This window comes from Candidozyma pseudohaemuli, assembly GCF_003013735.1.
Source record: "Candidozyma pseudohaemuli strain B12108 chromosome Unknown scaffold00018, whole genome shotgun sequence".
NCBI lineage: Eukaryota > Fungi > Ascomycota > Pichiomycetes > Serinales > Metschnikowiaceae > Candidozyma > Candidozyma pseudohaemuli.
The window spans coordinates 179,713-201,602 of record NW_020194452.1 but is presented as its reverse complement, the minus strand read 5'-3'; the positions used below and the strand labels follow the sequence as shown (position 1 = coordinate 201,602).

The following is a 21,890-nucleotide window of genomic DNA, read 5'->3' as shown; positions in this document are numbered from 1 at the left end:
TCAGGACGAAATAGCCTTCTTTTGAAAAAATGGGTATTTCTGGCTACTGGTCACTTTTTGTATTCGCTTCTGTTTGTCCTTTTGGGTAATAGCCAAACAGTGAGCAGCAGCATTGTCCGTTAGTGCCTAATGAGGATAAGTCGGAAATGTTGGATGTTTGTCGAAACGGGTAAAAAGGTGGCTAAGCTAGTTTAAAAAACGGCTCTCTGGGCACCTAGACGAAGAATGGTTGTTGGTTGTAGCCATTCGACGAGGGCATTGATGCACGAGGTTGGTTTCTGAGAGAAGCATTGAATAGGGTATTTTGTAAACTTGTGTGTCGACGAAGAAGCGGTTGCACTTTTGGGTAAAACGGCGAAATGTCGTCTAGCAAGAATAGGTACCCACGAAACATCAACAAACAAACCGTTTTGGGAGGCAATTGGACTAAGGCAATTGATTGGGAGCAGATTTGAAGAATTAGCAAATCTGTAAGGTAAAATAATTTTGTGGTTTTCGTTTTCACGAGCCTCGTTTCCACGGTACTATAGCCTACACTGGCGTGCGTTTGCAGCCACCAGCCTATTGACAGGTCAATGGGATCCTCTACAATTGAATAAGCGATTGATATTTTCAAATTGACAATTTACAATTTTCCCCTTCTATCTATTTCAAGGCCATTCTATTAAAAAAAAAAAAGGCCACTAACCTATAACACCGCCTCCCGAGCTTGCCCCAGATAAGCTGCGGATCAGTCGTATAGCTGCACCCGTCACTCGAGCACAGCCCCGAGCCAAAACAAAAGATATATAAGCAGGCGAATCCCCGACTTCTCTTTCATCCCTCAACTCCTTTTTATCATCATTTCCAAAGCACCAATTCTCCTCCTCTCCCACCCCACCAACTCCAACAATGCTGGGTGCGAAAAGCTCATCGCAACTACATGAGCCAAACAGAAATGGACACAGCGGTGCCGGGCCAGTACCTCATGGCGGCCAGTAAAGAGGAAAACGGCGTGCATCAGCGGTACTTTCCAGGAAAAGGCGCCGTGGCGACAAAAATCGATGTTGAAGGAGGCCTGGCTGAGATCATTCTGGCTACCGTGCTAGGACGTGTGGTGGTCCAGGAACTCCAGCTGGAGGAGAAGAACCAGGACTTTTTGGTTTCCGTGATTCCCAAAACGGACTACTCCGAGTTCAAGCACGTCGCCGCAGACGCCCAGGCGGCGGTCTCGGCCACCTCGACCAACTTGCCTCGAGAAGGCGATGTGGTTTTGGTGAAAGTCATCAGACTCAATCCCAAACAAGCGACTTGCGAGATTTTGTGTGTTGAAGGCGCCGGCAACGTCTCGTCCGACCTGGGAATGGGCTCCACGGGCACGTCAGCACAATTTTCCGTTCCCATGGGTGGAGGTTCCCAGCTTCTTTCGTCCTATGGAGCTGTGGCTTCTTTCCAAGGCAGTCTGGCGGGCGCCCAGCCTGTGGACGTGGGCGAGGCCTTCAGAGGAATCATCAGAACCCAGGATGTCAGGTCCACGGAGAGAGATAAGGTGAAGATCGTGGACTGCTTCAAGCCAGGCGATGTGGTTCGTGCCCTGGTGCTTTCGCTAGGCGACGGCTCCAATTACTACTTGACCACGGCACGCAACGATTTGGGGGTTGTTTTTGCCAAAAGCGAAGGCGGGGCCGGGGAGCAGATGTTGGCTATCGACTGGGAGACGATGGTGTGTGAGCGTACTGGCGTGACGGAGAAGAGGAAGTGTGCCAAGCTCTTTTCGTAGGGTGGTGGATTGGAGGATATTAGGTTTGGCCGTTTGGCGCCTACAAGGATCTTCATATTCAGGATGATCCACGATATGGATTTATGTGGACAGTCTGTCGACCCCAGTGTCTTTATTTGACATTTGTGGATCTACATTTATGGATCTACATTTATGGATCTACATTTATGGATTTAGAATGATTTGGAGACCTGCGGTACGGCCTGGTTTGTTTTACGGGCCAATTAATTTGCCCCGACTCCATGATGATACTCATCCTAAATCTGCTACATAAACTACACCATTGCATTTCACTAAAAGACGCAAAGCGTCTAAAGTTGAACGTCCATCACGACAGCATGCTACCGGCACCCTACACCCCTCGCTACCACTGAAAATGAATATTTGAAGTATATACAAAAGTGTCGGACGCCTGGCTCTATCGAACAACCAAAGCGTGACAAAATCCAAAAGCGAACGAACCAAAATCTTGCTGATTCTCTCAGCCGTACCGCGAGGCGCCGCCTGGCTGCCTCAGTCCCCAATTTTATCTAGCGTGTGTCTAGAAAGTCTATAACGTCTTTTGGGTTGGTTCACGCAACGCCTGGCGGGTACTTCAACTCCTCGTGGTCGCCTCTCAAGTCGTACTCAGACAAGCCCACCTTGGAGCCGAACGTCTCGAACCGCTTGACGTACTTGCGCTTCTTCTCCTCGGCAATGCTGATCATCTGGGGCCAGTACTTCTCCTGCTCGTACTCAAAGTTGACCTTGCCGCCGAAGTCCTTGTCTAACTGCAGCTTAGGCACGTAATCTGGGAATGGCTGGTCAAACACCAACTTCTCTCGCGTGAGTGGGTCGATGAATGGGTGGATGATTTTCAAAAACGTCCATCCAAGCCATGGGATATTCGTCAAGAGCGCCTTGCCGAGACGCTCGGGGTAGTGTGTCTGCAAGATGTTCAACACCTGTCTTCCTGTGCTGACTGGTGGGATCTTGCCGTTCTGTGTACCCACTGGGGAGGCCTTGAAGTCAATCAACAAGGCAAGCGAGTCCTGGCCTGGAGGCATGTAATCGATCACCTTCTCGAGCATGTACACCACGTGCTGGACCTGTCTCTGAGACGTCTTGGTGTTCTGGCGACCAGGCTTCAAGTAGAGACAGGGTCTGGCGTCGTTATCGTACCCCAAGATCACCTCCTTACCTGTTTCGTTTTCAGGGGCAACAAGGGTGCCGTTGACCTCGTTTTCCAGATCGAAGTTTCCCGAAATACCAAATTCACGTCTCCACGCAAGCGTGCCTTCAATTCTGGAGATGGCGTCCTCCACCTTCCACTTGGTCGCCCTCAAGTACCGCAAGAAACACTCCCTGGTCAACCAGGACTTCTCGTCTTCCGTCAAAGGCTTATAGTGGGCCTTGTCCTTGTGCTTGTGTGACTCCTCCGAGTCGGCAACAGCAAAGTCCTCCTGAGCAAAGTGCTGGTACACCTTGGAGAACTTCTCCTTCTGGTCAGAGGTGAGATTCAGCTCGCCAGGCACCTTGGACTCGTCTGTTGGCTCCGTGAAGGGCACGTGAGTGACATCCTTGTTGACATCCTGAGGCTCCTTGTCCTTTTTGTCTTTTTTGAAAAGCATTGTGGAGTGTTGATGTTTGACTTTTTTCCCCTGCTTCTACGGTACATCGCGGAACATTTGCGTTCCGGCCGCGCATCCGCGGCTTACTTCACGTTATCCCGAACCGAAGCCTCATTCTAAAGGAGATGGCCCAGATAAGCTTCGGAAACAGCAGATCCTGAATTTTTTTGCAATTTTTGAAAAGTTTACAGGCGGATTTAGGTGTGGGCTGATGATTTGCTTTTTTTGTGGTTTTTCACGCTTCGATGGTGGAGAGGTTCACACGATAAGATAGTGCCAAGCGCTGCGGATTTAGAGCTACATGTTACTTGGCTGGTGGCGGCTGGAGGTTAATCCGGCGCTTAAAGCCGAGGGAGACCGGCCGGCATTTTATTTTTTTTTTTTTTAGTAGTGTGATTTGGAATACGCTAGTGTGGACCCTTTCAGGGGGGGTATGTCCGAGTCCGCACATGAGCCCATTAAATAGCAAAGGTTAGGTCCGCATCGGACGTAGCAACGTTGAGTAGAGTTTTCACAGCAGTCAAGAAAAAAGAGTTTCGGGAAATGGTCGGGAAAAATAAGTGGGTCTGGAAATGTGAAAAAAAGAAAGCTCCGATACGGGGAATCGAACCCCGATCTGCTCGGTGAGAGCGAACTGTGCTAGCCATTACACCATATCGGATTGTTATAGATTTTCTGTGCATCGGGAGAGTCTCTAGGGACAGGACAGCGCGAGCGATCACATGACTCTCACATGAATGGCACGTGACTAACACGTCTGGCTCATTGCCTGCAGATAATTCAGTATCTGTAAGGGCAGATCCAGTACACTGGACTAGTGGTTCTCGGTGTATGGAAGTAGAAAGTAGGCAGGCTTAGCAAGCTCTCTTTTGAGCGGGGGTTGCAGATTCTGAAACACTGGTGGGGGCGCTGGCTGTGCTTATTAAGGTTGTATGTTTCATCCCTGTATACAGCATAGTTCTTCTATTATCTTTGACCAGGCTTTTCACCGAGGTGATACTCCTTACTGATTCAAGCTCCAAGTGGAACTTCAGAAAGGGAAAACCCTTTGCCAAAGCAGGCTAGCGAACACGGCTTTTCATGGCTGTGATGGTAAAAAGACATAAAACAAAGTCGATCACGTGGCAAAAGTCACGTGAACCAAGGAATTCTGGACTCGATGAGCATTTAACCGCTAGCCGCGTTACGGGGTTGAGTCGATCCGCATTGTTTAGTATAAAAAAGCTTGTTTCCTCCCCGGGGAGGAAAAAGGGTCTTTATTTATTCTGAGGATATAAGTTCAACCTAGGTTTGCGATCAACCACAAAAAGAGATCCCCAGCTGAACCAGAACATCATAGCCTAGGCATACTTTTCCTGCGTCCCTGAAGTGAATAGCACGAGGTACATATACGACAACAGCCATAAAACATCTCCTGAATAGCCATCGCACTTTACACCAAGATGAGTTCTGAACTACAAGAATATGTAGTAGTATGCGAGTTGGCATCCCAGATCACCCCTTTCAACGGCGACCGCAACCCCAGACGCATCAACAATTATATATGGGAATGCCAGGATCGTTTTTGTGGAGACAACGATTTAGATAGACGCCTTGTCCTGTTGCTGCTTAGGGACAGTGCCATACTGTGGATTGAACGTGTCCGGGAGACTTCGGAATGGACACAGTTATCTGGGCAAGAGTTACTCGACCGCCTCAAGAAAGACTTCATGCCGTTTAATTACGAACAAAATGCAATTCGTGCCATATCGACGTTGAATCGTGGATCCAGCTCCGTCGCGGCTTATCTCAACCGGTTCATGGAGTTGAAACTAGAGATTTCCAAAGACGCTATTAGCGAAGACAAGTATGCCTACTTTCTCGCCAAGGGCTGCGGTGAGCCTTATGCTTCAGACATCAGACGAGGTTTGCTCAGGACCTACCCCGAGGTGCTTGCATACCTCCAGCGCCAGGCAAACACATGGACTAATCTCTCTGGGTACAATGTCTCGTTGTGAAGTCTCCGAACGCTGTTGAAAGGTGAAGAGTCACCAGGGACAGAATTAGTGGAGGCGGCGATTTAGCCATTCTTGGGGTGCTTTGGGATATCGTTAGGGCCCACTTAGGGACAATTCTGGTAATGATATACATGTTTTATGCAAATAGTGGGTTAGTTAAGCTCCATTGTGTATCCAGCGTAAACTCAACCGTTCACTCCCATGTTTAGAAGTAGCTTAGTGGTAGAATTGAGGGATTCAGGTGTTTCTCTGCTTCTAGGCCGCAGTGGATTTTTCAACTAAAGCAACGAAATTACCATGGCACAAAGCTCTTGATTGTAGCTCTCTTTCTCCAGAGGTCCAATGGTACGGTCCTAAGTGTGCTTGGTATCGCTAACATGCATGCTTCAGAGTCTCCTGTCCAGTACATATTGAATAATCTGCCACTACAAAAGGCCCTTTTTCAAATGCACTGTAATTCTCTAATTCTGCGTTTTTCGAAAACGCATTTTGTCTCGGGGCAGCCCTTTCTTGTCATCAGGTCTTCACCATAGCTCATTCCACCTTTGGCTGCGAAACCAAAGAATACCACCACAACAGGTGAACTTCACATCCAAACTCCTCCGCTGAGTTAGCAAATCTCGCTTTTTCATCCAACTACCTTTCCCCAAAACATCGAGACCTTTTTTTATAGAAGTGTCTCGGCTGCATGTCTCCCTTGAAGCCTTGCTTGCTGTACTGACCATTCACCACAATTGGCTCCCGCCATCCAAATCACTCCCATAAAACAAATTCTTAACTCTCCACCCAAAACACCCCACCCCCATAACTCTTCAAAATCCAAAAACATAAAGTGTACATCCACCTCCACCCCACCCATCTCATCTACAACTCTACACAGTGCGCATCGATAACGACTCTTCTCCACTACATTCGCCATGGTGGCTCTGCTCAAAGCAATAGCGCTTCTGGCGTGTGTTCAGCTGGCAGCCAGAATCGCCGATGTCGGCTTAACACCTTACTGCTTGATCAAACCGGTTCTCAAGCGCATGAACCTGAAGCAACTAGCCCTAGTGGAAGAGAACCTGCCCACGATAACACCCGAGTCTGACGAAGTATGGGGGCTTCTTATAGAAAAGGATTTTCCGGACCGTCCAGTGCCAGGCGCCAGGCAGGACTTGGTGGTTGGCGAGACGGAAATGCCCAATAAGGCTTTGTACCAGCGGTACATGGAAGAGAGGGACCAGTTCAGAGCCACACTGGCCCAGAGACTACGAAAGATGACCGAGAAGCTCCAGAAGGAAAAGCTGAAAAACTCCATCACGCCCATCCCCAGCATCATCAGAAACACGCCGATACGACGGAACTACCGTACGAGCCAGGTCCGCAACTACAACACAGATCCCAAGTTTTCCCGTAAAACGATCATGGGCAAGGCCATGCGGGACATGCAGCAGCGGAAGTTGATGTTTGGGCCGAACAAGAGACCTGCTTTTGATATGTACTCGGAGTTCAAGGGTCCTCGAGCACCGAAACCGCAGAAACCACCGCAATTGCCTCGTCTGAGGCTGCTTCATCAGCCGCAAGAGGCGCCACGGGCTGGCTCGCCTAAGAATCTGGAAATTCAAAAGCTCTCGCCGCCTCCACAGGATCGGGTTTCTCCTCGAAAACGGCCTGCTCCGGGTATCTTTGTGCCGAAGAAAAAGATGCCCCCTAGAATGCCTCGAATCCCGCCAGAGCGGAAACCAAAGCAGGAGGCCAAACCCGAGGCTCCTCCAATCAAGAAGACCGATAAGGTCCGCCTGTCGATCTTCCACTAGCATACGCAGACCGGGTCTGTATTTACATTAATCTATTCACTGCTTTCTGCGCTTGGCAGGAGCGGTATGATCGTCATTCTCCCTTTTCGTAGAGTCCACGGTTTTGGGAATAATCTCGTCAATTATAGCAGCAGCGCCTCTACCGCCCTGGTTCCCCAACATCACCGTCTGTTTGTTGGACTTGATTCTGAGTCTTCCTGCCATTAATGCCAACTCCGGGTTCTTCACAAATCCCTCTTTGCCACTTGACACCTTCAACCCTAGAGCCTCCATCAACGCCAAGATGTCGCTGTGGTTTCTCGCATGCAATGGCTCCAGAGCACCACTTGAAAACAAGAGCCCTCTATTTCTGCTGGCCCGAATGAGCTGTAAACAATTGGATATAAAGTTTTTACGGCTTAAATGACCAGTGGTTCCAAGCACCATCGACAGCTCGTACTGAGCAGGTCCAGATATTAGGCCCAGGTAGCATATCTCAAACTTCATGCCCTTTTCCAACGCCTGGCCCACGGTTTTGTGTTTGATGAAAAACGGCAATCGTGTGCCCATCGGCAACGACACAATGTCTATATCGAGGTTGGCAGTGGTAAGCTGAAGCGCTTTTTCTGTTGTAGGCTGCACGCCGATGAGGTCAAAAGCATTGGAGGCATGGAGCTTCAGGATGCTCTGACACTTTGCGGGGTCTGTTATCACCAAAGTGATTCTGGAGAAAAGTCGAAGCCCCTCGTACTTTTGTGTTCTCTTTCGAAGCGTCTCGATGGGAATTGGATTGAGCTTGTCTGGGGTGTTGAACGGAAGCTTGGTGTTTTCTGGAACCACAAAGTTCACGGCGATGTAGCGGTACCCTAGCGAATACAACATGGCGACGACATTCAAGAAATTCGTCATTTCGGCTGCCAGCGGCGTGGCCCCGTACCCCACCGGCCAGGGTACATTTAAATCGTACATGATGGAGTAGTTGAGATCGCGATGCTCACTGTGTAGTAGGTGAAGAAGTGGAGGTGGTAAAAGACAGACGGGGTTTTTGGAAGTGGAGACGAAGCTCCTCTTGTTGATCTGATGCGATTTCTTTTGAACTTAGGGCTTTATTTGGTTTTTAAATTTATGAAAGAAGCAAATTGGTGTATGTTTACGGTTTCGCAGCCATTGCAATTTTGCACTGTGAATGCGACGACTGGGAAGAGGTGGAAAAAGTGAAAACAATAAAAAGTTCTAAAAACAACGTAAAAGATTATGATCCTCGAAATGTAATGAGCATGCACTGAGGCGTTCCAATTGTTTCTGGATCTTGACTGAGCTCCGTACTTGATGCTGCTACACTAATGGCGAGTATTCAAGTAAACCCGGCCACTCACCAACAACAATCAAATAAGTCGATACAACAAAACATTCTTCAGTTTTCAAATAACTAACGAATCGTCATTTCAATGATGCCCTGTATCTCATGCTCCCTAGATCTTGACTCAGCCGTATCGTTAGTAAGCGATTTTGCAACCAGTCATGCAGGCGAAGCTTCTAGGTTTGCCGCCGCCACCAGGCACCAAGACTATAAATACCACAAAATCCCCTTCTACTCCACCAGATATCAAACAAAAACACACTTTTCATTTTTTTTTTACTCAGCCCATCCATATTAAAGTTTCCCCACCATAGACCATCATTTCGCGCTATGACAGCCAAAGTTCACCAGAACAGCCTTTTCATGACCCAGGTCGAAGTCAACAAGGAGGACCAGGGGGTCATGAACCTCGGCAAGCACTGCCACAAGTGCCAGCAGCTCGACTTCCTCCCGTTTCACTGCGAGTTTTGCAACCACGTCTACTGTTCCCAGCATAGATCACTAGATCTCCACAACTGCGTTGGAAGACCAAGTACACCCACAAACGGACATAATTACACGGGGCCAACGGCAGCCTCGCTTTTTCCGGATAAGGAAAAGAGACAGCAGGAGCTTGAGCTGCGACTCGAACAGCTGAAACTCGAACCAACCACGTTGGTGGAAAAGAAGAGTCTGGCCATCACCAAGCTCACGAAGTTCTTGCATCTTCAGAAACTCAGCCGAAAGAAGAAGCTTTTTGGCAGGTCCAAGCCGACAAACAAGGTTGTCGAGACTTCCAGCATCAAGAAGGTCGCCAAAGGTCCTGCTAATGTGACCCAGACCGACAGAGTGTACGTGTGGGTTCTCTATGTGAACCGTAACGAAGACGAGATAGAACAGATCAATCCCGAGAAGGAGAGAAAGGGCGTTTGGGTTTCGAAGAACTGGACCATCGGCAGAGCTTTGGACTCTATTGCCGACGGTGTGGGGATCATGAACCATAACAACAAAACGCTGGACAGCAGCGAGAGACTACAGTTGTTTAAGGCTGTGGAGGATGCACCCGTGACGCTACCGACAAGCAAGAAGGTTGCCGGGAGTTTCACCAACGGCGACACGGTCTACTTGGTCAAAGGAACGTTGTAAGTGGACAGACAGGAAGAATGGTCCACAGAAAGGAGATGTATAGCATATAGCGTGCTTGATAAACAGCATTCGAACAAGCGTATTGGAGAGTAGGAAGACCGCTGTAGGTAACATGTCTAAGGGCGTACGTTTGTTGAACAAGACGTGACAACAGAGGAACACAGCATTAGTCAAAAGTTGGAGGCATCAAATAAACGACCAAATCTAATCGATTTTACAAATTGGGGCCGGACGTTCATATCGTCAACATCACCTGGCTTCGCTAAAGCAGAAAACTTATATCCCAGGAGAAGTATACCACGTTTGTGCATTAACCGGCTCCCTCGGTTGCTTCAAATTTCTGACAAAGCTTGTCCTAGTAATTATTGGCTATTCCTGTGAAAGTCTAATTCACCCAGTTGCGTTTCCAACGGTGCTCTTTCAACAAGCTTGTCCCAGTGAAGAAGCACTTAAACCCCCACTATCACCACAACCACGCCCAACTCGTTGTACCCATTATTCAGAAATCGAAAATTTGCCTCCTCCGAACCCATTCTCCAACTCTGCCCGGACCCCTCGAGATCACGTCAAACCCAAATCCGTCTACTTTAAGCGGCTTGCAGCCAATGAGATACCCCAGACAACCCCAACCTCTCCAGAATTCCAAAATTTCCCTGCCCCCAAATTCGGCAGATGCTCGCCTGCCGATCCCTCCCCATTCAGGCCAACAAACACAAATCTTCTTATCAATTCTCCGTCGATCTGTCCACACCAATCAGGAAAGACACCAACAGACAGGGCCTCAGCGTGCCGAGGAAAATCCTGGATGCGATAGACAAAAGCTTCTGTCGTCTATGCGATAGCTGGAAGAAGTTATTTTAGTCGCCTATCTCAGAAAAATCATTACCCACAGCTGGCCCATTGTGGTTGAGAGTATGCTCGCCCAATAGGGCCAGACAGGTCATGGAGGGCCTTGATCCCGGGAGGTTGATGCCTCGCGGAGGCGAAAATTATATAGATGTTGTTTGAAATTCGAAGTAATTTTTATTTCTCAGTTTCCTTATTTTTTCTCCTTCCCGGGCCGTGTCGCCGTCTCAGTCTCTGCTTCTTCTTCCCTACCCTGGCGTGGGCGGTGTGTACGAAAAACAACGTCCATTCTCAACGAAAAAACCACATCTCTGAACACAAACAGAGACCACCACCGCAACAACCCCGCTGCCCACGGCGTCTAATGTCAAACCCCGCTGTGTTAGCTGCCGCTGCCGCCTCCCAACCTAATATGAGCGTCAACTCGAGTAATAACCTGGTGGTCGGTTTGCACTACAAGATAGGCAAGAAGATCGGAGAAGGCCTGTTTGGTGTGCTCTTTGAGGGCTCCAACATCATCAACGGCGTCGCCGTGGCAATCAAATTCGAGCCTAGAAAAACAGAGGCGCCCCAGCTTCGGGACGAATACAGAACTTACAAGCACTTGCAAGGATGTGAGGGGATCCCCAACGCCTACTACTTTGGCCAGGAGGGCTTGCACCTGATTTTGGTCATTGACCTATTGGGTCCTTCGTTGGAGGACTTGTTTGACTGGTGTGGCCGCCGCTTCAGCGTCAAAACAGTGGTGCAAGTGGCCATCCAGATGATAGACTTGATCGAGGAGGTGCACCGTCACGACCTCATCTACAGGGACATCAAGCCCGACAACTTCTTGATCGGGCGCCAGGGCTTTCCCGACGAAAACAAGGTCCACCTCATTGATTTTGGCATGGCCAAGCAGTACAGAGACCCAAGAACGAAGCTGCACATCCCCTACAGAGAAAAGAAGTCCTTGAGTGGTACCGCCCGTTACATGTCCATCAACACACATTTGGGCCGCGAGCAGCTGAGAAGAGACGATTTGGAGGCTCTCGGTCATGTGTTCTTCTACTTCTTGCGTGGCCAGTTGCCTTGGCAGGGTTTGAAGGCCCCTACCAACAAACAGAAGTACGAGAAGATTGGCGACAAGAAAAGAACTACGTCTGCTACGCTCTTGTGCGACGGCTTGCCTCGCCAGTTTGCCGAATACTTGGATGCCGTGCGTTCCTTGCCCTTCGAGGCTGATCCAGCCTACGAGGAATACAGAATGTTGTTGCTCTCTGTGTTGGACGACTTGGGAACCCACTGCGACGGCAACTTCGACTGGATGAACCTCAATGGCGGCAAGGGCTGGGACGCTGCCATCAACAAAAAGCCAAACTTGCACGGATACGGCCACCCCAACCCACCTAACGAGAGGGATAGACGCCACCGTGACCAGCGTAGAAACAGAGCTCACCACGGCCAGACTACGGCTGGCCAGATCCCCGCCTCTGCTGCCAACAACAACTTGAACGGCGTCCAAGGCCAGCTGCAACAGATGTCGGCTGCTCAGACCCATCAACAAAAGTTGCAGCACCTCATCAACAGACCATTACCACCCATCAAGCAGGAGACGCCAGCCCGCCTGAACATGGCAGTCAACATGCAAGGCTCCGACGTGGTGAACGGTCAGGGCAACTTCAAAAACTCGCATCCCAACTACGCCAACGGCCAAAATGGCTACCAGTACGAGCAACAGCAGCACGTGTCTGAGGAGGAAAGCAAGGGCTTCTGGTCCAAGTTGTGCTGCCATTAAAAAGGACCCAAGTAATACGCGCTCATCACTTTCTGGCTGCGCCCTGGACTGGCGCTGCCGCTGGTACTGTGCTCCATGCTGGTTCCGTCCAATCTATGCATACAAATAAGTTCCACCATCCATATTCTTGCCTTTTTACTTCTTAATCTGACTTTCAATACGACTAATCTAGATCTTGTTATGGGGTTGTAGTTAATCTGTGGAAAGAGTGAACCTTCGGTACGAATGAGATATCGGACCATCAACAGACATTCCAAGGGTTGTCCTTCGTGGCCTAAATGAGGCAGACTCGTATAAGTTATTATAAAGCTATTTGATCATTCTACCTTATTACTCCAGATTTATTATAGACGAGCATACAATCGAATCGTATCACAGATCGTCAGATCTCGAGGTTCCACCACCTACCCCACATCAGTCTGTTCAACCCCGCCTTTAAGCAAGATATTCGAGAATCCTTATCTTCAAACCAATTAAATATCACTTTCACTAATTTCACCCAAATCTCACAAAGTGGGGCAGTTTGGTATAAATAGTGAAACTTCTCACCGTTCCGTCAGATTCCGCACTATCAACATGAGCCATCAACTGTCTGTGGAAGCCAACAAGAAGCATTTTGACAACAGCTATGACAACATCCCCGCCATGAGGGTGATGTCGCAAGTGTTTGCACTGGAGATTGTCAATTTCGACGTTTCAGCGAAAAGAAAACCATTCCCTGATACAGAGGAGCCAATCGATGTGGATCAGGTTGTCAGCGACTTTCAGCAACAGAAGCAGATCCTAGGCAATTTGCTCAAACCTGACTCGAAAGTGATTGACTTTGCCTGTGGCACGGGTCTTGTTGCAGATCGATTGGTTCCTTTCATGCCAAAAGGTGAGTTTGTTGGAATAGACATCAACGAGCTGATGCTCGAGAGTTTCGACACAAAAGCCGCTACATTGCGCCAGAACTTTCCAGAACTCAAGATCAAGTCTATATGTGCCGATATTATGGACAATTTCGAGATGGGCTCTTTGGAAGGATTTGCTGATGTGCTCATTTGCACTCTCTCGTTCCACCACATCCACGCCTACGAAGCCGTGGCCGAGGAAATCAAAAAAATGGTCCGTCCGGGCGGATGGATCTTGATCTACGATTTCTACAATGAGGATTTGGAAAACGAGGAGATGGCCCAGGAGCTACAAGAACGAGGCATGGCTCGTCACGGCTTGACCTTGGACGAAATGACCGCCTGTTTGCAGAAAGGATGTGTCAATGTTAGCAGTGCTAGAGAATTCAGAGCGAATCTTTGGCTTGATGAACAGTTCATCCACAGTCACTGCAAGACCGAGGTGAAACGAGAGATACACAAGGCACCACAGAAGGACGGACTCTTCCGCGTCACCTCGAGTGTTGTGCTTGGAATTGCACAAAAAGCGTAAACTTTGATGAAATGATCAAACAAAACACATCCAGGTTCAAATAACCCAATATAATATTATCTGGATGATTTAGGGTGCTCTATTTACGAGGGCCAGTTGGAAGCGGCTCACCTCGTAAATCTGCATTTCTGCACTCCCTGCAGCCACGGCATAAAAGGTGCCGATTCCCATATTTCACATCCATGTCTGCCTCCGTATTGAAGCATCCCTGGTGGATTGCTTTTTCTCTGCTTGGAAACTCGGCACGATACCTTGACGAATGGCTCATTGTGGAGCTTTCCTATGCTATCCGGCAGAAACCGGAATGGGAGCGGAAATATAAGGACCCGACCATATTGGCGAAATGGAAGCTGGAGTTTTTAGCTCTGAATCCGAAAACGAAACACCCAGAAGAGGTCTTTGAATACGCTGCCGAGGAATTGAAGTGGTATGAAAATTTTGCAGGCTGAGGTCGGCCGCGGTTTCCAATTTGGCCCAGATGACAAGATCTTGTATTCAGATGGTGCTGTGTTGGAGAAAGACGAAAAGGAGTTTGTGGACCTTGCTAGCAAATTTGAATCCTCCATCACCGAAAAAGACTACCACCCTGGTCCTGACGACTTGGTGGTCGACTTGGTACATCCTTCCCTCTACCATTTGGTGTACAACAGAACGAAGATCCTCAACAATGGAAAGCTCGAGACTGCCCAATTCGAGGAAGCCATCAAGGCAGTGAAAAAGGGTGTTGCTGACTATGGAGTTTCCCAGAAGTTTCAATGGCTTCCGGCTCTCATGAAGTTGGATGATGAGAAGCAGTTCACGTTTAGTTCATACATCAACAACCTTCATCCATTGAAAAACGCCGAGCTCTATGGCTCCATTGCCAAAATCTTCAATCTGGCAGTTCCTGCGATCAACATGTCCCTCGCAAGATACCAATCCGACGAGTACGTGCGTATCCCTACCGCTTACTTTGGCGAATACTACACGGAAGGATATGACAAATATGAGGAAAAGCTTGAGGATCTCATAGATGAAGGTGCCGATGAGGAGGAGTTTGAAGCGTGGGAAAAGGGTAAACGTGCTTACTACCGTGAGTTCAAGCCTAAGTACGATAAGGAGCCGGAGACCAAGCCCTTTGAGCTTCGGGACCTCGAGAACCTCAAGGTTATTGTAAAGTTGGCGAACATAGAGCTCACGCCAGAAAAGCCCGAGTACAAAGGTGGTTCCTGGCATGTTGAGGGAACCATCAATGAGGACATTGTGGCTACAGTGCTCTATTACTATGATATGGACAACATTGAGGAGTCTAGATTATCCTTCAAGTACGCTTTTGAGGATCCTCATTATGACCAAGGTGACGAATGCTACTGCGAAGACTTTTACGGTATCAAGAATGAGGACAATATGACCAGGATGATTGGTAACGTGGTGGCTCAGAAGGGAAGAATCACCGTGTTCACTAACAGTTTCCAGCATCACGTAGATGCCTTCAAGTTGAAGGATGCTACGAAGCCTGGCTACAGAAAGATCTTGTGTTTCTTTTTGGTGGACCCATACAACACCGAGGTGAAGGCTACCGATGTTGTACCGTTCCAAAATGAAAAATGGGTGAATGATAAAGTGCTTATGGAGAAGTTCTTCCCTGGTGTTGATGCAAAAGAGTTAGCCACCATGACCGAGAAGGAGGCTAAGGAGTACAGAGATGAGTTGATGGCAGAGAGAAAGGTGATTATTGAAGACAACGAGGATTACGAAAACGCTTACACTAGGCTTTTCTTCTTGTGTGAGCACTAAGGGCAGCTTCAGTAAAGTGAAGCTAATAGCAAAAAAGACAAATTCTGGTACTGTCTGTGCCAGGCCTTCTGTTTTATTTGATAGTCAAAACTTTCCCATTTTCCTTTTTTTTCTGTTCACTTTGTTATCTATTTGTCTTCCTCACATAGTCACCGATTTGCAGATCTCGGTATCAGTTTCGCAGCCAGTTAGAAACCGCCACACTGGGCTCCAACAGAACTAGAAGCAGAATAAAACATAACCGGAAAAGAAAAATAAGAAACACCACCAGCTTCACAAATAATCTCCAACCCCACCGCCCCCCTCTTATCGCCAACCACCTTGTCGGCTTTTTTGGGTCAACTCCTACACGTGACCCCTAACCCCAAATCGCTGTTACCAACTCCACTCTTCAACAACCCTTTTCTTATGGTCTCTCGCCAGGCGCAAAAGAGACTCAATAAAGAGTACAAAACCATCCAGGCGAACCCTCCGCCATTCATCGAGGCCAAGCCAAACGATGAAAATATCTTGGAGTGGCACTTTATCATCACCGGTCCTCCTTCTACCCCATATGAGAACGGCCAGTATCACGGTCTTCTTCGGTTTCCATCGGAATACCCTTTTGCTCCTCCAGCAATCTCGATGGTAACTCCCAACGGCAGATTTGCCTGCAACACCCGTCTCTGTCTTAGTATGAGTGACTACCACCCAGACACATGGAACCCAGCATGGAGTGTTTCTACGATTTTGACGGGGTTGTTGAGTTTTATGACCGGAGAGGACAGCACCACGGGGCTGATCAACACGAGCGAGAGTGTGAAGCGTCGTTTGGCTAGAGACAGCAAGAAGTGGAATAATAGCGATAACACCCGGTTCAGAGCTATCTTTCCCGACTTGGTTGATCTGAACAAGATCGCCATCGCTGAGGCCGAACAGGCGCAGAAGGAGCTTGAGCAGACCAAGGCACAGATAAAAAGAGGCGAGCTTGACTTGTCGACGTTAGATCCAGAGGATAGAGCGAGGATCCAGGCAGACCACAAGGAGAAGAGATCCTCCGGTGGTTTCGTGGTTGGAGGTGTGCTTTTGGTTGCTGTTGTGATGGCTTTTATCTACTACTGAGTCAGCTGTAGCTGGTGTATAAGGCGTCTTTTCCTTGAGCTGGAGGATGAGTGCAAGTTACGTCTATTGGCTCACCCCATGCTATCCGTTTTAGATTTGCAACTGCGAGAGCCGCCGCTGCATGTGCAAGAACCAGGCTTGCAATACTTTAGAATCCTGGCCGGTGATCTAATAATAAAGTACGAAATGAGCAAAGTGTAGAGATGAATAGTAAGCAACTCGACCGATAGAGGAGTTGCCGTCTCATCGAGGCTTGGTTCCAAACTTACTCTAACAGTTATAGCAAAGCCACTGACCGTGTCAAGTCATGTTTACCTTTCCATCAGCGTGTCGAGCAACTTGTATATGTACTGTGACGTTAAGATATGATCTTCGTCGATGGATCGGATTTAATTAAGATCAGCGAACAATAAAGAATTGACCAGTGAATCACCACAGCAAGCTTTTGTTGGCAACCAGGTCTTCGCCCCTTGTGGCTTAGAAAGTCAAAAGCTCGTCTGCGTTTTGAAGGATGAAAATTTTCATGAAGTGGGAATAGACCAATGTGGTTCTTGTACCGTAGTTGGTGGCCACGTTCAGCCTTTACTGCAAAGACCGTAGCTGAAGATATCCGAAATTCGATTACATTTCTCGAATTCAACCCGTCAACATTGATTTATCGAATCTAGTTCCCATCTCCAGCAGACACTCGCATCTGGTGACAGCCAACTGCAGATTTGCAGCCATTGCAAATCCACCGCCTAGTTCCCGAATCGACAAGTCCACCCCGCCATTCCACAATTCTCCATCTCACAAAACCAACACTCAGACTATTCTCGTACGTTTCAGGTGCCCCTGACTAATTACGGTACCTGCCTCGTCCCTGGCAGGTGTTCCTAAAATAGCGAGCATATTTAGCCCAAACAGTGAGAAAATACCGCAGCGCTGGACCCTGGCTTTGACAGCTACAGCCAAATATGGAATCTGCCAGCGGTGAAAACGGCCCTGGTGGATTCAGCAATAGATACGAGGGGGAGATTTGACGATTTCCATTTTTCAGTGAAACGGAGCTGGAACACTCTGATTCAGTATCGACACCAAATCTTGACTAAGTCGACTGCAAAAACTCCATTTCCATAATTCGGCACGGTTTCCTCCGGAGACGCAGCCCTAGTGCCAAACAAACAAACCTCACCCTAAAATACCACCCTTCATTTGCCGGCGCGGATTGCTGAAGTCACCTTTCCCGGATCAGTAAACCAAACTCTAAAAGGCCAAATCAGGCTTTGCAAATCCGGGATTTGCATCGTCTCATCCTTCGACGAAACCGCCTGTTTCAGATTCTTTTTTCACCCCTCCGCAACCCAAATCCTCACCGATGCTGGACCATGCTGGACCATGCTGGCTGGGAGCCGAGAAAAACGAACAATACAAAAGTAGCACAATTAAAAGTAGCACAATTCCAAGAAGCACAATCGAAAGCAGGCTAAAATTAGGCATGATTACCAGCGATAAGACACCTAAGAAAATTCTCCAGAGTTGCACCCAGAAACCAGAGGCATCCACCCCACCCGGATGTTTGCACCCATTCCGTGGTGTGTCAAGCCAGGCCAGCGCCTGTGTAACAAACTCTATCTTTTATTTTTTAAATTTTTAGTGTTTCCCACCCACCACGCTTTTTGTCATCAAAATACTGCCGCCGCCTTATTTTTAATTTCCTCGCTGGTTTAGGCTCCTCGTGGTTTGTTTTCCTGGATTAGCCCTCGCCGCAGCTTTTTCGTACCTTTTCTTCTCGCTTCTCACCGTGATCCACCAACATCCACAATCCACTTCACAGCATAATCTTCCAACCCAACAGCACCTACTTCCCATAACCAGGAAAAAGCTGAAATGTCCCATCCATATAGACAAAAAGCCTCGGGCCAAAACGGCTCCCCCATGGCTGATCCCACTCCATACCCTCTTTCAGACATCGCCAACGCCACAGACTCCACCCTGGACCTTAGCTTTAAAAGCTCCAACTCGCATCAGTACAGCTCCCTAGCTGGCTACCCACAGCCCTCCATGTCCGGGCTCGGCTCCGGACCCGGCTCCGGGCTAGCTTCCATGACATATCCTCAGAAATACCCTGGTTTGGACGAAACCACGTCTTTGCTGAACCGTCTTGCCACCACATCGCTCCTGAGCCCTCGTTTCAACGCCACAGAGGCTCCTCCTCAAGCTAGAGTTGCTCTGGATGCCCCATACCCCGTGGACGAACCTTCACTGCTGCAAAACCGCTATTCAGCCATTTCTCCTCCCCTGGTTCCGGCCTCCGCTGACTCCTCCGTGACTAATCTCAACTTGAACAATAACCACTCACAGGATTTGTACCTTAGGCCGGAACACAACTTCAGTGTGGCCAGCAGCATGCCTGGCCAGTTGGCTCGTTTCAGCCATGCTCGGTCCTTGTCGCTGTCGCTGTCCTTCTTCCAGGACCAGGACTCCCATAATTTGGTAAACGACTGCCTTGGAGAAAACCTGGCTAGTTTGATGCCGCGTATCAAGACCATGGAGATGTACCGTAAGAACGCTAAGAAGTCGACCGACCCGGCGGTCTTGTTCCAGTACGCTCAGTACATGTTGCAGACGGCATTAATGGTGGATGCCAACTCGCCAGATAGCTCTGGAGGAAGCACACCAAAGAAGAAGACCGGGTCCTCTTTATCCATAGACGCAGACGTGAAGAAGGGCCACCGCAAACTGAAGCTGTCCAACTCGTTCGACTTGACTGACGCTTCTTCGCTTGAATTGAAGAAGTCTTTGCTCAAGGAGGCCCATCACTACTTGAAGAGACTCGCCGACAAGGGTTACGTTGATGCTCAGTACCTCCTCGGAGATGCCTACAGCTCCGGTGCATTCGGTAAGGTCGATAACAAAGAGGCCTTCAGCCTTTTCCTTGCCGCTGCCAAGCACGGCCACACAGAATCAGCTTTCAGAACCGCTCATTGCTACGAAGACGGCTTGGGCACGGGCCACGATTCCAGAAAAGGCATGGACTTTTTGAAAATGGCTGCCTCGAAGAACCACCCTGCTGCCATGTATAAACTCGGTGTCTACTGTTTCTACGGACGCATGGGTGTCTCTCAAGACGTTGCCACCAAGAAAATCGGTATCAAATGGTTGGAAAGAGCCTCAAACGTTGCTACAGAATTGACGGCTGCGGCGCCTTACGAACTCGGCAAAATTTACTACGAGGGGTTCATCGATATCGTCATTGCCGACAAGATGTACGCGCTCAAGCTCTTCTCGGATGCCGCTGCCCTAGGCCACGTTGAGGCGGCTGCCATTTTGGGCCACCATTACGAAATCGGCGAAATCGTCGACGCCGATGCCCAATTATCCATCAATTACTACACTAACGCCGCGGTTGCCGGTCACCCACAGTCCATGCTTTCCATCTGTGCGTGGTACTTGGTGGGCCTGGAGCCATACCTTCCAAAGGACGAAGACGAGGCATTTGAGTGGGCCAAACGTGCCGCTACAGCAGGACTTGCTAAGGCGCAGTTTGCTCTAGCAAACTTTTACGATAAAGGCATTGGCTGCGAGAAGAACCTCAAGGAAGCCCAACTGTGGTACTTTAAGGCCGCCGAAAACGGCGAGATCAAGGCGCTCGCGAGAATCACAAACAAAGACGAGGCTGCTCGGGCGGCTAAGTTGGCTAAGAAGAATAAGAAGAGAAGCCCCCTGAACGCTGCCCCTCAGGAAAAAGACTGTGTCATTGTGTAAAGCCTTTTCATAAATCTGGCTCTCATCAATTGTGCCAAAGCGGAAGGGTGATTGCCTGGAATGTTCTCCAAATGGACAATTGAGGAATTTCGGTAAGGTTTGCGAAAGTGACAGACGAAGCTAATTTTGACATTTCGCGCTCGACTCGTTCTGTCCGGTTCACGACTGAGACTTACACATGTCAGACTCCCTGCATTCTCCGCCATTCGAAGCACTGATCCGATTGTTTGCCAACAGCTGCACTTGGTCCCGTGTTTTGCCCAATGGCTCGATTGTGATATTTTCCACACTTTTCTTCGACGGCAAACTGCTATTGTTCCGCACAATAGCTCAGGGGCGCAGAATCCCGCAGGAACGGTAGCCAAAAGTGTGGGTTCTCGCCGTGTCCCCAACATGGCATTGCTTTTTGTGATAGCAACCACGAGGTCCATCATGATGCGTCGATCTCCCGAGCCACAGACTCCCGAGTCCGCTTCTCCTGAATAGGATCTGGTCTGGGCGCAGCAAGCCAGTCACGGTGGTTTCGAGACTTACACCTCAGCCACATTGCCGCGTATCAGCCAATTACCTGATTGCCTTGAACACCTTGTGCACTCGGACCAATGCATCATTGCGTTTGAGCGCATGAAAGAGCAACAGCTTTTCGGCGGTGGGGGTGCAACGAGACTGTCTCCTGCAGAATGGTCCCCTGGCATTTCTTCTCCGCATATCATTACACACAGGTTGTTGCAGCCACATTGCCTGGCCGGTAGCCGAAGGAGGTATAAATTGGCCTCTGTTTGCCACATTTCTGGCTACCACAACCAATTTTCATTATGTCTTTCGGAGGTAACAACAACAACAGCAGCAGCAACTACGGCAACAACGACAGAGACCAGTCTACTCTCGGCAAGATCGGTGACAAGATCAAGGGTGCTCTCGGCAATGACGACAATGAGCGTGGCTCCGGCTCTGGTTCTGGCAACTACGGCTCTGGTTCCGGTTCCGGTTCTGGTAACTACGGCTCGGGATCGGGCTCTGGTTCTGGCAACTACGGATCTGGCTCTGGTTCCGGCTCCGGTTCCGGTAACTATGGCTCTAGCTCTGGTTCTGGTTCTGGTAACTACGGTTCCAGTTCTGGTTCTGGTTCTGGCAACTACGGCTCCTCTGGCTCTGGTTCTGGTTCCGGCTCTGGCAGCTATGGCTCCTCTAGCCACGGTTCCTCTGGTAACCACGGCTCTTCCAGCCACGGTGGTAACCTGAGCTCTTCTGGTAACTACGGTTCTTCCGGCAGAGGTGGTAACGACTCTTACGGTTCCTCTGGTTCCGGTTCCGGTTCCGGTTCTGGTTCTGGCAGCTACGGCTCTAGCACTGGATCTGGTAGAGGCGGCAACGACTCATACGGTTCTGGTTCTGGTTCTGGTTCCGGTAGAGGTGATAACGACTCTTACGGTTCTTCTTCTGGCTCCGGCAGAGGCAATGACTCTTACGGTTCTGGCTCCGGTTTTGGTAGAGGCGGCAACGACTCCTATGGTTCTGGTTCTGGCTCTGGCTCTGGAAGAGGCGGTAACGACTCTTACGGCTCCTCTGGCAGAAGCGGCTACTAAGTT

General features: G+C 49.2%; 11 protein-coding genes and 1 non-coding gene across 12 annotated transcripts; 9 read left to right on the top strand and 3 right to left on the bottom strand.

Moving 5' to 3' along the window:
* Positions 1-937: 937 nt before the first annotated feature.
* Positions 938-1,759, top strand: C7M61_004862 (exosome non-catalytic core subunit; the record flags this gene model as incomplete). The annotated part of the gene is made up of 1 exon (XM_024860176.1): positions 938-1,759. One exon carries the CDS (start codon positions 938-940, stop codon positions 1,757-1,759), a length of 822 nt encoding a protein of 273 aa, XP_024711733.1.
* A 572-nt stretch (positions 1,760-2,331) lies between these two features.
* PDR16 (phosphatidylinositol transporter) lies at positions 2,332-3,369 on the bottom strand (the record flags this gene model as incomplete). Its single annotated transcript, XM_024860175.1, has 1 exon — positions 2,332-3,369. The coding sequence occupies one exon, from the start codon at positions 3,367-3,369 to the stop codon at positions 2,332-2,334; it is 1,038 nt and encodes a 345-aa protein (XP_024711732.1).
* Positions 3,370-3,958: 589 nt separating this feature from the next.
* C7M61_004860 lies at positions 3,959-4,030 on the bottom strand. The gene has a single exon. It is a non-coding gene; the product is annotated as a tRNA-Glu (tRNA).
* Positions 4,031-6,283: 2,253 nt separating this feature from the next.
* On the top strand, positions 6,284-7,165 carry ELA1 (elongin A; the record flags this gene model as incomplete). Its single annotated transcript, XM_024860174.1, has 1 exon — positions 6,284-7,165. The coding sequence occupies one exon, from the start codon at positions 6,284-6,286 to the stop codon at positions 7,163-7,165; it is 882 nt and encodes a 293-aa protein (XP_024711731.1).
* A 36-nt stretch (positions 7,166-7,201) lies between these two features.
* On the bottom strand, positions 7,202-8,053 carry RPP1 (RNA-binding RNA processing protein; the record flags this gene model as incomplete). Its single annotated transcript, XM_024860173.1, has 1 exon — positions 7,202-8,053. The coding sequence occupies one exon, from the start codon at positions 8,051-8,053 to the stop codon at positions 7,202-7,204; it is 852 nt and encodes a 283-aa protein (XP_024711730.1).
* Positions 8,054-8,867: 814 nt separating this feature from the next.
* Positions 8,868-9,629, top strand: C7M61_004857 (uncharacterized protein; the record flags this gene model as incomplete). The annotated part of the gene is made up of 1 exon (XM_024860172.1): positions 8,868-9,629. One exon carries the CDS (start codon positions 8,868-8,870, stop codon positions 9,627-9,629), a length of 762 nt encoding a protein of 253 aa, XP_024711729.1.
* A 1,210-nt stretch (positions 9,630-10,839) lies between these two features.
* On the top strand, positions 10,840-12,252 carry YCK2 (serine/threonine protein kinase; the record flags this gene model as incomplete). The annotated part of the gene is made up of 1 exon (XM_024860171.1): positions 10,840-12,252. One exon carries the CDS (start codon positions 10,840-10,842, stop codon positions 12,250-12,252), a length of 1,413 nt encoding a protein of 470 aa, XP_024711728.1.
* Positions 12,253-12,828: 576 nt separating this feature from the next.
* On the top strand, positions 12,829-13,677 carry C7M61_004855 (class I SAM-dependent methyltransferase; the record flags this gene model as incomplete). Its single annotated transcript, XM_024860170.1, has 1 exon — positions 12,829-13,677. The coding sequence occupies one exon, from the start codon at positions 12,829-12,831 to the stop codon at positions 13,675-13,677; it is 849 nt and encodes a 282-aa protein (XP_024711727.1).
* Positions 13,678-14,106: 429 nt separating this feature from the next.
* On the top strand, positions 14,107-15,453 carry C7M61_004854 (DUF4246 domain-containing protein; the record flags this gene model as incomplete). The annotated part of the gene is made up of 1 exon (XM_024860169.1): positions 14,107-15,453. The coding sequence occupies one exon, from the start codon at positions 14,107-14,109 to the stop codon at positions 15,451-15,453; it is 1,347 nt and encodes a 448-aa protein (XP_024711726.1).
* A 408-nt stretch (positions 15,454-15,861) lies between these two features.
* Positions 15,862-16,554, top strand: C7M61_004853 (E2 ubiquitin-conjugating protein; the record flags this gene model as incomplete). The annotated part of the gene is made up of 1 exon (XM_024860168.1): positions 15,862-16,554. The coding sequence occupies one exon, from the start codon at positions 15,862-15,864 to the stop codon at positions 16,552-16,554; it is 693 nt and encodes a 230-aa protein (XP_024711725.1).
* A 1,917-nt stretch (positions 16,555-18,471) lies between these two features.
* Positions 18,472-20,301, top strand: CHS4 (Chs4p; the record flags this gene model as incomplete). The annotated part of the gene is made up of 1 exon (XM_024860167.1): positions 18,472-20,301. One exon carries the CDS (start codon positions 18,472-18,474, stop codon positions 20,299-20,301), a length of 1,830 nt encoding a protein of 609 aa, XP_024711724.1.
* An 815-nt stretch (positions 20,302-21,116) lies between these two features.
* On the top strand, positions 21,117-21,887 carry C7M61_004851 (uncharacterized protein; the record flags this gene model as incomplete). Its single annotated transcript, XM_024860166.1, has 1 exon — positions 21,117-21,887. One exon carries the CDS (start codon positions 21,117-21,119, stop codon positions 21,885-21,887), a length of 771 nt encoding a protein of 256 aa, XP_024711723.1.
* Positions 21,888-21,890: the final 3 nt, after the last annotated feature.